At 39.9% G+C, this 13,465-nt stretch overlaps 1 protein-coding gene across 1 annotated transcript in view; it reads right to left on the reverse strand.

Annotated features, from left to right (window-relative positions):
* The window catches only part of GRIK3 (glutamate ionotropic receptor kainate type subunit 3), a 239,526-nt gene that overhangs the window by 98,129 nt on the left and 127,932 nt on the right, over positions 1–13,465 (reverse strand). The window contains exon 2 of the mRNA XM_026702721.2: positions 6,977–7,153. Coding sequence (XP_026558506.2) covers positions 6,977–7,153 — 177 coding nt within the window. The remainder of the gene's footprint in view (positions 1–6,976; positions 7,154–13,465) is intronic.

Genomic DNA, 13,465 nt, shown 5'->3' on the forward strand with positions numbered 1-13,465 from the left:
GATACCACCAAAGACTTTTAATCCTGTAGATTTGGTTTATAAAAAGAAATCCAGTTCCTTCAGATAGAGATTGAATGAAATGTTGTTACACAAAGCACAAAGTGGAGGAATGTAAATTAAAATATTTTTTAAAGATAATTTAGGCAAAGCAAAGCTTTTATCAGGTTATTTTATATAATATAATAGTGAACTCAAAAAGCATAAAGAGAAAATAAAAACTCCTTTGGATGAAAAAAAGAATTAAATAAATTCCTAGACAAGATTAGTATTTCTCAATAGATTAAGCTATTACAATGACCATTATCTATGTTAATAGTAAGAGAAATGGAAAGAAAAATAAATTATGCAAAGCAATAAAATTGAATTTGCAAATAAACCAAGGAAGTAACTCACTTAAATCATGAAAAGAAAAAGAAAAGAGAATGATGTTGAAATGATAAGAGGGATATATAGCATTAATGTACAATGTAGCCATATAAAAATATTTTATCAATATTATTTTAATTTGCATAAAATACACAGAGAAAATACATTATCTAAAGAAACAAAATTTACCAAGGATTATAGAAGAACAAAGACAACTTATAAATGGATCTATAACAATAAGGGAAATTTCTGAAGCTATTAAAAAATCAGGAAAGACAAGACTATCAGAGGTTTACTATAAATGCTCTGAGGATGACCTTTTATAACCTCTACAAAACATGATGAATTCTATCTTATAAAGAGAAAAGATGCCAGAAGGTTAGCAAGAAGCTAAAATTGCACTAATACCTAAAGACGTATAAGATCCAACTTTTAACAAGAAATTGTAGAATGATACCACTACTGAACAACCACTACAAGATATTCACCGTGAAAGATTGAAAATAATTTTACAAGAATGTATTCATGAGGATCAATGTGAGTTTTTATCTAAAAGACCATGAAGGAACAATATGTGGAACAACATAATGAAAAGCAAACTGTGTTGATCTTGGATACAGAGAAGGCTTTCGACTATTTCACTTGGGCTTCCTTGTTCAAGATATTGAAAGACATGAACTTTTGAGGGAATTTTTATAAAACAAGTGAGATCGATTTACACTTCACAGAAATCACAAATCACTGTTAATGGAGTTGTAACAAAACTGAAAGATACAAAAAGGAATAAGACAAGGCCATCCATTGTCTCCTCTTCTGTTTATTCTAGTTCTTGAAATACTGAATAGACAAATAAAAGAATGAGAGGATTGTGGGAATAAAGATTTTAAAAGATACCTATAAGTTGTTGCAAATGACTTGATCATGATTTTGGAAGATTCTTTAAAGAAACTTGAAAATTTAATAGGTAAATTAAAAGCATTCAATGCATTAGTAGGAAAAAAGATGTTAACAAAAATATCAAAATACAGGATCGCACTATCAAATCCAAGTTCAAAGATGAAGCAGAAAAATCCAATTTAGTCATTTATTTGACACCAGGGGTGTCAAACTCGATTTCATTTAGGGCCGCATTAGGGTTGTGTTTGATCTCAGGGGGCCAGACCAGGATTAGCATGGCCAGATCGATGTCACCCATATCAGGGAAGCTTGTGGTGGCCCGAACGTTCACACCACTTCCAAACTCCGTTTTAGGCATGGCAAAGCACGGGTTGCAGGTTCCCAGGCCATTTCATGGCAAACGGCTGGTTTAGGCAGGCCAGGGAGCTCAAGGAGGCCTGCACACAGCCTTCCCAAGGTCCATTTTCACTGGAAACGGCCCTGTGGGCTGGTCCTTTGCTGTTTCTAGGGCAGCCAGATCTAAGTACCCCATGGCCAGATCCAGCCACTGGGCCTTGAGTTTGAAAGCCCGGGTGTCAATGTTCCAACTAAACTCTCCACTCCAAATCAAAACTCAGAGACAAAGTCCATCCAAGTAAGAATTTATTAGAGAAGTCATGTCGGCACATCTAGGGAAAAACCCAAATCTGAATTCCTGTGTTTTCCCTCTTCCACACTAAAACTCATACCCTGCCCCATTTTATGACTCCCAAGTCACACTCTCCAATCCACCTCAATTCTGAACTCCCGCCAAGTTCAGTCACTCCCCACTAAACTCCAGCGACTTGACCTTGAGCTCTGGTGAAAGAATGTTGTTGTGGCTATCCTCCCTTTGTCTACTCTCCCATTCCCACAGCTTGCCTGTCCCCCACTGTGGCAGCCCTAAATCTGAATCAAGATGGATCCCGGGCTGATAGGCTCCCTCCCCTCAAGTGATGATAACACCCTGAAATAAGTGACAGAAGGTTAGAAATCAACACAAACTAACCACCTCTCCCCCCCAGGGTGCCCCTTTGGCTTATCAGGAAATTTTTCATGAAACTGCTTTACCAATCTATCTGCTTTTACATCCCAGCTTTTTACCCAAGTGGCCTCAGACAAAGAGTACATCTTCCAGTGGATCAGATATTGTAATCAACCCCTATGTAACCTAGAATCTAGGATTTTCTTCACTTCATAATGTTCTTCACCCTGGACTACTATCAGGGGTGGGATTCTACCGGTTCTGTCCACTTCTGTAAAACCAGTTGCTATGAAAAGCAGCAAACAGAGAGCATACATAGAATTGGTTCTATGTCTGCTGTTGTTTTGGCCTGCCTGCCCGCCCAGGCTCTTACCTGACCTTTATTTCCTGTGTTTTCAACTGCAGCTGCTTTGTGTGACACAGCTGCATTTGAAAAAGCAGGAAAAAAGGGCTTTTTCAACTGCTGCGCACTTACACGCAGCGCTGCTCAGCTGCCTGGGTAGCTCAGCAGGTCGTAAATTGCACTCACGCAATTCGCGCACGCAACGCAGAGCAACAGAACCGGTAGTTATACCGGTCGGATCCCATCCCTGACTACGATTGTTTTGGGAGCTGGTTGGACTTAATTCTTACAAACAGAGAAGAAGTGATAGAGGGAGTTGAAATTGCAGGAACCTCGGGTGACAGTGACCATGTCATGTTAGAATTCAACATAATGCAAACCCAAGCAATAGAACATAACAATACCAGAGTTTTAGATTTTAAAAGAGCTGATTTTAATAAACCTAGAGAGAACTTGGGAAAGATTCCTTGGATGAAAGTCCTAAAGGGGAAAACAACTCAAGAAGCTTAGGAAACTCTGAAAAGTACGATCATAAAAGCCCAGACTAGCACAATACCACTGAGAAAGAAAAAGAAGAAATCCAAGAAGAAACCAGCATGGCTGCACAAAGATTTCTATGATAAATTGAAAGACAAAAAGGACAAGTACAAAAAAAATGGAAAGGGGGACACACAACAAAGGCAGAATATCAGCAGATAGCCAGAATTTGCAAAGACAAAATCAGGAAATCAAAGGCTCAGAATGAACAAAGATTTGCAACAAAAGTCAAAGATAATTTAAAAAAAGTTTCTTCCAACATATAAATATCAAGGAAACAGTCCACTAAAGAGGGAAGATGGCAAGGAAGTAACAGGCAACAGAGAGAAAGCAGAACTTCTTAACTCATTCTTTGCATCAGTCTTCACGCAAAAAGAAACTATAGCCAAACCTACCAAAAACATAATTCTTAAAGACAGACTAGAAACAAACGTTAAAATAAGCAAAAAAAATAGTAAGGGGAACACCTGTCTGATCTTGATGAATACAAATCACCAGGACCTGACAGATTATATCCCAGTTCTAAAGAAGCTGGCAGGTGTCATCTCAGAATCAGTACACCACATTTTTCAAAAATCCTGGAGCACCAGGGAACTACCAGAGGACTGGAAAAGAGCTGATGTAGTTCCCATCTTCAAAAAAGGAAAAAAAAAACAGACCCAGAAAACTACAGACCACTCAGCCTAACATCAATACCCAGGAAGATCTGGCTGACAAACTGACAACAAGTAGTCCTTAATGGTACTATATGGAGGGAAGTAAGTAGTGGGGTGCCACAAGGTTCCGTCTTAGGCCCAGTACTCTTCAATATCTTCATAAATGTCTTAGATGAGGGAATAGAAGGGGAACTTAGCAAATTTGCAGATGATACTAAGCTGGCAGGAATACCCAATACCCTAGAAGATAGGCTCAAGATCCAGATGGATCTTGACAGACTTTAACACTGGGCGCTATCTAACAAAATGAAATTCAACATGCAGAAAAGTAAAGTTTTACACTTATGCAAGAAAAACCAAAAGTACACATATAGACAGGGTGAAACTAAGCTTAATAGTAGTAACTGTGAGAGGGGTCTTGGGGTCTTAGTAGACAACCAGTTAAATATGAGCTAGCAGTGTGCCACGGCAGCCAAAAAAGCCAATACAATCCTAAACTGCATTAACAGAGGGATACAATCAAGATCACATGAGGTACTGATACCATTCTATAAAGCCTTAGTAAGACCACACCTAGAGTACCGTATCCAGTTTTGGTCACCACACTATAAAAAAAGATGTTGAGACTCTAGAAAAAGTGCAGAGAAGAGCAACCAGGATGATTAGGGGACTGGAAACTAAAACATATGAAGAACAGTTACAGGAACTGGGCTTGGCTAGTCTAGTGAAGAAAAAGACCAGGGGAGACATGATAACAGTGTTCCAATATTTGAGGGACTGCCACAGGGAGGAGGAAGGGGTCAAGCTATTCTCCAAAGCACCTGAAGGCCAGATGAGGAATAGTGGATGGAAACTGATCAAGGAGAGATTCAACCTAGAAATAAGGAGAAATTTTCTGACAGTGAGAACGATCAACCAATGGAACAGAAGTTGCCTACAGAAGTTGTGGGAGCTTCATCACTGGAGGATTTCCAGAAGAGATTGGAATGCCATTTGTTAGAAATGGTGTAGGGTCTCCTATTTGAGTGGGGGGTTGGACAAGATCAGTGGTGGGATTCAAAAAAAATTACTATCGGTTCTGTGGGCGTGGCTTGATGGACATGGCAGGGATACTGTAAAATCACCATCCCCACCCCACTCCAGGGGAAGGATACTGCAAAATCACATTCCCACCTCACTCACCTGCTTTCCAACCCCGTTATCCTGTGCAGGGCAACCAAAGAAGACCCAGCCAATCAGCTGGGACTCAATGGGAGGCAGAGAAGAGATGTTAGCGGGGCCAGTCAGAGGTGGGATTTGCTGGTTCTCCGAACTACTCAAAATTTCCACTATCAGTTCTCCAGAACTGGACAGAACCTGCTGAAAACCACCTCTGGACTAGATGACTTATAAGGTTCCTTCCAAGTCTGTTAATCTAAAGATGATGAAACTTTTGAGGTTTCTTTGAATAGAGAAAATACAATGGTGACAAGGCATCTTTGTAGATTTTTTGCATGCAACAGAAAAGAAAAAACATTTATGCCTTTGATTATTAGACAGAATAGATTATAGAAAAAAATGAGATGATAAGAAAAATTAACCGTAAAGCAGGAGGTAAATTTATAATTCTACTTATAACTGTTGTAAAGAAAACCAGAAGCTACTTTGTTTTGTTTTTTTGCACTTTTAGTTCTTTCATTGATCTCTTTTTCTTTTTCTCTTTGTCTCACTTTATACTAATTTCTATTAGTTTTCTATCTTTTCCTTAAAAGTTTTAATAAATTCTATTTTAAAAAGGCAAATATTGGCTCCCATCTTGAATTTGGATGAAGAGGCTATTTGCACTCTTCATCCACTCTGGAAGTGTGTGAACACAGACGTGCTCATGCATAATACACATACAGAGAGTGGGTTGCAGTTCTTGTGCAAAGGAAGCTGTCATCATAATCTTATTCACAAGCTTTACATAATATTTACACAATATTTACAGACCTCTCGCATCCCAGACATAAACTGTTTCAACTCCTTTCCTCAAAACGACGCTATAGAGCCCTGCACACCAGAACAACTAGACACAAGGACAGTTTTTCCCCCGAAAGCCATGACTCTGCTAAACAAATAATTCCCTCAACACTGTTCAACTATTTACAAAGTCTGCACTACTATTACTATTAATCTTCTCATCACTCCTTATTGCCCATCCCCTCCCACTTGTGACAGTATGACTGTAACTTTGTTGCTTGTATCCTTACGATTTATATTGACTGTTTCCTAGTATGATTTGATCGCTTACTGTACCCTATGGCTATCATTAAGTGTTGTACCTGATGACTTGACTCTTGACAAATGTATCTTTTATTTTATGTACACTGAGAACATTTGCACCAAGACAAATTCCTTGTGTGTCCAATCACGCTTGGCCAGTAAAGAATTCTATTAAGCAGAGGAACATTAAACATTAACACAAAGAAGAGGTTTTTTTTTAAAAAAAGGATTAATCTTATTTACGCACCACATTTCATTAGTATAGCCTCTAAGTGGAATGATAATGAATGTTTAAAATTCTTCAACAAAAAGAATCAGGTAAATTTAGGTACAACATAATAATAATAAAAAGATTCCACAAAGGGTTCTACAACATTTTCCAGGTATTGGAGCCAAGGAAAGGGATTTCCACACATCGTTTCCTTGACTTCTCTGTGCACAGTGTGCTCTCTGTGGGGCACTGATCTGACTTTAATGCAAAATCAATGCAAGGAAAGTAGCAATCAGGGACAACCAAGCAGCTGCTCAGCTGCTGAAGAGTTGAAAAAACCCAAACAACCTGCAGTTTAGCTCCTTGGTTTTCTGACTTCACCCCTGGTGTGTTTTTCTCTCCAAACTTTTACCCTCCTTGTCCCCTTTGGCACTTGAAGTATTTGGCACCCTGACTCACAGCTATCTCACCTGCCATCTTTCCAGTCTCTGCTGCCCTCCACCTATGAAATACATTTCCCAACTGATCTCTTCATCACTGACTTTCCTTTCCTCCATTCCCCATGTGGGATTGACAGTCAATCTGTGGCTTTCATGAACTCTCAGCTCCCATGGACTCTGGACCCCAAAAGGATTGTCTTTTACCAGATCGCTTACATAACATCCTTCATCGGACAAAACCTCAAAAGCAGAGGAAGAAAATTGATCTTCCACACTCACCTTTCTTAGTGGCTTCAAAGCTATCGTGGAAGTGTATCCTCTGGATATCATAGGTTAACGTTGTGTTGGGTAATAAAGTTCTATTCCTGTTGATGATGTTGGCTGAGAATCGGAATGCTTGTTCCTCAGCATTCATTACCTGGGCATTTGGGCCATCAGCATATTCAAAGATTCCTCCTGAAAGACAATTACAGACTGTTATGGCCACCCTAGCAATTCCAGTCAGGGCTAAACTGAGATTGCAGTTCCAGAAGAAAAGAAAACGTGATAAAGATGAACCCTCAAATGGTTAAAATAAAATAAACAGTTAAATTAAAATATTGAAATCCTAACAAATGAATATTAAATTGGATTAACAGAGTTGGAAGGGACATTGTAGGTCACTTAGTCCAACCCCTTGCCCAAGCAGGAGACCCTACTGTCAGGATTCCAGCAAGCACCCTAATTAATTCATGATTCTCGAGCAAAACTTGAAAAAACTTCAAAGGATTCATTAGAGGCGACATTCTAGCCAACTCTGAAGCCAACTCTGGCACACATAATTTACAGTCACCTGTGATCCTGTTTCCCCCCTACTCCCTGGGTGTCTCATAAACCAATTGAGCATGTTCACGGGCTGAGTGTCCATTCACGTTCTCCAATTCATATTCACGGGCAAAAGCTCTGGTATTTCAGTTACAATCTTTTAAAGATAAGAGTTGGAATGTACTTCCACTTTCAAACTGCTGCACTACTCTTCTTGATTCCCCCCACCCTTTTTATGGCAACTACTAAAACAGGGATAGGAATGTTTTATGAGTTGTCCCCTACATCATTTCTGACAAATGGCAGTCCAACCTCTTCTTGAAAGCCTCCAGTGATGAAGCTCCCACAAATATCTTTAAAAGAATAAAACCAAAATCAATAGGGAGGGAGAGAACAGGATGTGGGGGGGGGGGAGGTGGGATTGCCTCTTCATTCAACCACCTTCTAGGTGATGTTTCCCCATCAGGGCCACAAGACACCTGGCAGAGCCGGGTCTTCAGGCTCCTGCAGAAGAATGGGACCCAATCTCACCTCACAGGCAAAGGGCAAGAGCCTGGACCCCACCAGCTGTGATTCCTTGACCAACATGGCCCACCACATGCCTTCTCAGCTGGGGTGGCTGAAGTGGATCAGTCTCAGAGGGTAGCCTGGACCCACACTGTGAAGATCTTTAAACTCTGAACTGCACCCAGAAGCAGAGCAGCAGATGGTGCAAACTCGTGGAGCAGTGGCATAAAATGGGCCACCCTAGGGAGTTCAAGAACTGCCCTTGCCTCCACAATCTGCACCAGCTGAAGCTTCCAAATGCTCTCCAAGGGTAGCCCGATGTAGAGTGCATTGCAGCACAGGAAATATGTCTTGGATAGGCAGATACAAGCATAGTTGTTGATTGTCCTGGGTTTGTGCCTATGTAGTGGTGTGTGGGAGTGACCTGGAGAAATAAGGGGAGGAGATGCTACCAAAGGAATTACCATTTAAAAGGAGGGAGCCCACAAGTGAACAACAGGCAGAGAAAGAAACTTAGAAAGGACTTGCCCAAAGTTATCAGAAAGTAAAAAGCAACAGCGAGAGATTTGTAATTTCAGACTTGCAAGATTCCATTAATATAGCCATACAATAAACTAGGATTAGCTCATCTGGTCAAGTTTCCTGTCTGGTCTACTTGGGAGGCTGACAACCTACTGTGGGATAGTTTCTTTTCATCTACCCTATTTTACTTCAATATCACAGAATGGACAACTTTCTGCTTTGTTCTCCATTCTTGAAGATAAATGCCCTATTTCTAACTAATATTCCTTTACTATAGACACTAATCATCTAAACAGAATTAATAGACCTCCTTTAGAGTCACCTGCTGTGCTGGAATTGTAGACCTCAATTCAACTTCTGGATTTTCTGGAGCTCTAGAAGGTTTTTCAGTGACATTCCTAAAAGAGTGTCTGAAATTTCAAGGGGTGTGGATGGGATGAGAGTTTTCTAGCTCTTTGTTTTGTTTGAGAAATTGAGGGCAGGAAAACGGATTATTACCATTTCCTTCCTTAATTCTCAGAGTCCTCTTCCCAGATGGCTCAACAAGAACTGCCATCAATTAACTATTTTGCTGCTAATTTTCAGTGGCACACTCTTGTGTGCTCTGGCTGTTATGTGAGTTGCCCACAACACCTAGTGAAACACCTGGAAATCACAGAGAAGGCAACTGAGTTCAAGGCCCCACCCCAGTGCAGCATCCCACTTAATGTGAGAGTAGCCTCTGTGTGAACATATCCGCTGAAGGGGAAACTGCTATTTTGGTCATCATCAAATACGGACCAGGAATTCTTTTTTTAAATGATTTTTTAGATTTTTATTTTTAAATATACATCAATATCAATACATGAACAGTGTGGCTCCTGGGTATAATTCATTTTGATACAAACATCAATAATGATAATCATAATAGTTGTTATATTAATAAACTTATATAATCCTAGTATTAACATACATGGTTTTTTAAAAAGTAGTTATTCAATATTTCAATATTCTATTTTAATGCCAATGATTTTATAAGCATACATGGCAATACCATCTTTCACCCTCTAATCTCTTCCATCAAATTATAACTTATATTATTTAAAAAATTATATCTGCTAATATTCTCTCTATTTCTTAATTCTATCTCTATTCTAACTTCTAATCAGGTCATCATTGCTAATCCTAATATTAATACACATGTTTATATAAGGCATAGCCCTTCATTATTTGGTTGTTCAAAGTCACGATACACCATTCAAGTACCAGTCTTCCTATTATTTAAACATACCTTATAATACTCTTTTTAGGCCATCATTATGTTAGAAAAATTAGCTATCCAAGCCCCTATCTCCCTTTCAAAGATATCTTCCAGGTTATCCTATTCCATTTTTAAATCTCTTAAAGTGCTTTTCTCTTGGTTTATTTCATCAGTCATTATTATCTTTATCATCTTCTCCTTCCCATCTTTTTGCTTTGTTTGCTGGTTTGTCCGTTCTGTCTTTTCTTCCATTCTTTCTACTATCTCCTCTCTTTCCTGGACTCTTTGATCCTCATTCATCATCAGTTGTAGCATATTTTCTACTTTCCCATATATGCCTTGCATTACTCCTTTCTCCCTGATGGAGCATCTTGTCTTAATTTATTAAGTCCCGCTCTTACTCAAGGCCAAAAACCATATATTCCAGTCCAATGTTACTCCTCAGAAAGTTCAATAATCATAGTCCTTTATATCTCAGGATTATTAATCAATTCCATTTAAGTAGTCCAGGAAGCTTCTGCAAGTCAAAAATCACTTTGCTTTATTTAACAGTCTTCCTTATTCTCATAATAGTCTCCAGTAATCATAAAGTAACTAGTTATAGAACAGTAAGTATCACCACAATCCTCCAGATGAATGTTGTTTATTTCTCTCATCAAAAGGTTTTTCTAAACTTGTAGGGGGTCTGGTATATTTCATTCACCAGTAGATGGCACACTCAGCTTAGGTTTCAGCATTGTTTCAAGTTTTATAGATTTAATTAATCCAAATTTAATTCAATTAATTAATCCAAATTTAGTTCAATTTATGGAAGCAAAGTCAACTATTAAAGTAGATTCAAGTAGATAGTCCAGGATTTCATAATGCCTTTCCAGAACAACACCTGGCCAATTTAAAAGTCCAACTTTCTATGTTATAAAAGGTTTTTAGCTTTTCTCCCCTTAGTTCCTTTCTTTCGGGTCTAGGATTTTTCTCTCTATGGAAGTTTGCTGTTTTAAAAAATAGTTCTAAGCATCTCTTTTCCTGGATTTTCCTCTTTCTCTTTAAAATTAGGGTCTAAATAAAAAGGAATCTTCTCACCCAGCTCCAATCACTGTTCATCTACACCACTCCTGCACATTTCTTTATTGCCTCGGCTGTCCCAGCTTCATGGCTGCCTCTTCTCGTCAAAGGAGGGGGAAGAAGCCCTAAGTCCAGCAGGAGATTTGCTCCTCTCCCTGAACTGCAGGGCACCCCTCTTTTCTTCACCACCCCTACAAGGTGGTTTAGCTCTTTTTGGAGTCCACCGACAGGGAGAACTCAGTGTGGGAGCGCAGAGACCTGCTCCTCACATCCAATATTGCCGCAACGTCAGCCAGAAGTCCAGACCAGGAATTCTGATTGATCTGCCTAAGAAAAGCAAACAATGTCAAACTCAAAAGTGTCTTATCTTTCTAAATGGAGAAAGAGCAGGAAATGGCATCACAAATGCAAATGTCATTGATATTATGAAAGAAGAATGAGAAAAGTGACTACATAAAATGGGGATAGACCAGGGATGGGCTGCTTGGGGTTCACGGTGGTTCAGGATGGCTCCTAGCTAAGATTCTGTGCAGTTCGGAGAACCTCCAAATCTCACTCCTGGCTGGCCCTGCCCACCCCACCCTGCCCAGAAGTCCCCACTCAGCCCATTTTGAGGAAGGCAAAAAACAGGCCTCCCAGAAATTTGGGAAGGCCGGAAATGGGTCCATTTCTGGCTTCCAGAGAGCCTCCGGAGCCTGGGGAGGCCATTTTTCCCTCCTGGAGGCTCGAGAAAGCCTCCAGAGCCTGGGGAGGGCAAAAACGCCCTCCCCCCCACTGACTAGGCCATACTCACCATGGCCACGCCCACCCAGCAACCGAGCAGAGAACCCTTTGCTGAAATTTTTGAGGTCCACCCCGGGATAGACTTCAGTTCTCCTAGTTTTATGTTCTTCCAGCAAGCACACCAAGCATCTCTTATCCTTGCAATTCACCTGTGCTGCTGTTCCACTCCTCCTTTTTAGAGCAATATTAAATATAGAGCAAATCTTTCCAGAAGGCTATCCTTGAGCCATTCAGATTCTCAGGCTCTCTTCAGAACAAACAAAGCAACCTTAGCAAAGTCTTAGCTCCGGAAGTTGCGTTTTGCTGCCATGGCTGACCAAGAAGAAGTTACAGAAGAAGACAGAGATCTCTGCAAAGGCTGTATCCCAAGAGTCTCCTGTAGAGATATTACAGGAGTTTCCAAAGACATTATACCTTTTAAGATAGGTGGCTGTCCATCTTAAAAACCTCCAGTAATGAAGCTGCTATAACTTCTGAAGGCAAGCTGTTCAACTGGTTAATTGTCCTCACAGTCAGCAAGTTTCTCCTTGATTCCAAGTTGCTTCTCTCCTTGATTAGTTTCCATTCATTGCTTCTTGCCTTGCCTTCTGGTGCTTTAGAAAATAAATTGACCCCACCTCTTCAGACAGGTGTTTTAATCCATTATTTTCTAAGAGATCAAGCAACTTCTTTGCTGATATTCTGCTTCCAATATGTTTCAGTTGTTCAAAATTATTCTGACCTTTCTGTATTTACTAACACATTTCTACTTTATCTGTTTTATTTTCAGTGCATAAACCTCCTTGATTCTGTGCCTAAATAAGCTTTTGTCACCTTCAAGAGTACTGAAGAGATTAATTTGCATTCCAAGTTCCCCTTTAACTAATCCCTCCTCATGCTACATAATTCTGAAGTTCATCAGGCTGTAGCTGAATCTAGTCTTAGCTGTTTCCACACTTTGCAGCTAGTCTTGCCTGCTCTACGTCTTGTCATTAGTCAAACTGGCTGAGTGGTGGGACCAGAATTTCTCTCCTTTGCTAAATTTTGCAATGTATTGAGCTAGATCTCTTTGTTGCTGTCTGTTAAAAGTCTTCTCTTCTCATTTCCCCATCTCAACATAGCAGAAAAAGTGGGCTACAGTTTAATACAAGGGTTTTAATTTTTTTAACAGCATTTATTTTAGACTGAATTAGTTTGTGGTAGAAGTTGCTGATAGGAAAGGAACAAAAACATACCTTTCTAATTGCCTTTTTCCTCCCTTTCGCGTGAGCTTGAGATGCACAAACAAGAATAGTCTTAGAATTATTGAGCATCATTAATTGGTACCAGTGGTTGTAGTAAAAAATTTTTACTACCGGTTCTGTGGGCGTGGCTTGGTGAGTGTGGCAGGGGAAGGATACTGTAAAATCTCCAGCCAGAGATAGTCTTTGCCGGTTCTCCGAACTACTCAAAATTTCCACTACTGGTTCTCCAGAACTGGTCAGAACCTGCTGAATACCACCTCTGATTGGTGCCAAAGTTTCTGTGTTTCAATGGTACTGCTCTCCTGCAACTTCCCTTGTGCCTAGCTAGTATAGTGAAAGTTGTCTTAGTTGTCTTGTTCTAACTTCTGAAAGTAGAAATTGCCCTGAATCCATTTCCACCTCACTAGACAATCTGTACCCTATTAGGTCATCCTTTCAGAGATTGTTCCTTAATTAAACAGAGAGGAAAAATGAGTACCAGCGGGCAAAGGAATAGTGCAATGGGAAGCAACTTCTGATTTCCTGCTGGTTTCCCCATTGACCACTGAGAAATTGTCAAAGTTTGTCGGAAATGAGGATTGTATGATCACAGCTGACTGTGGCAGCATTGCAACAGCAGGGATGTAG

Source organism: Pseudonaja textilis, chromosome 10 (assembly GCF_049901715.1).
Source record: "Pseudonaja textilis isolate UNSWEBS1 chromosome 10, rPseTex1.2, whole genome shotgun sequence".
Lineage (NCBI taxonomy): Eukaryota > Metazoa > Chordata > Lepidosauria > Squamata > Elapidae > Pseudonaja > Pseudonaja textilis.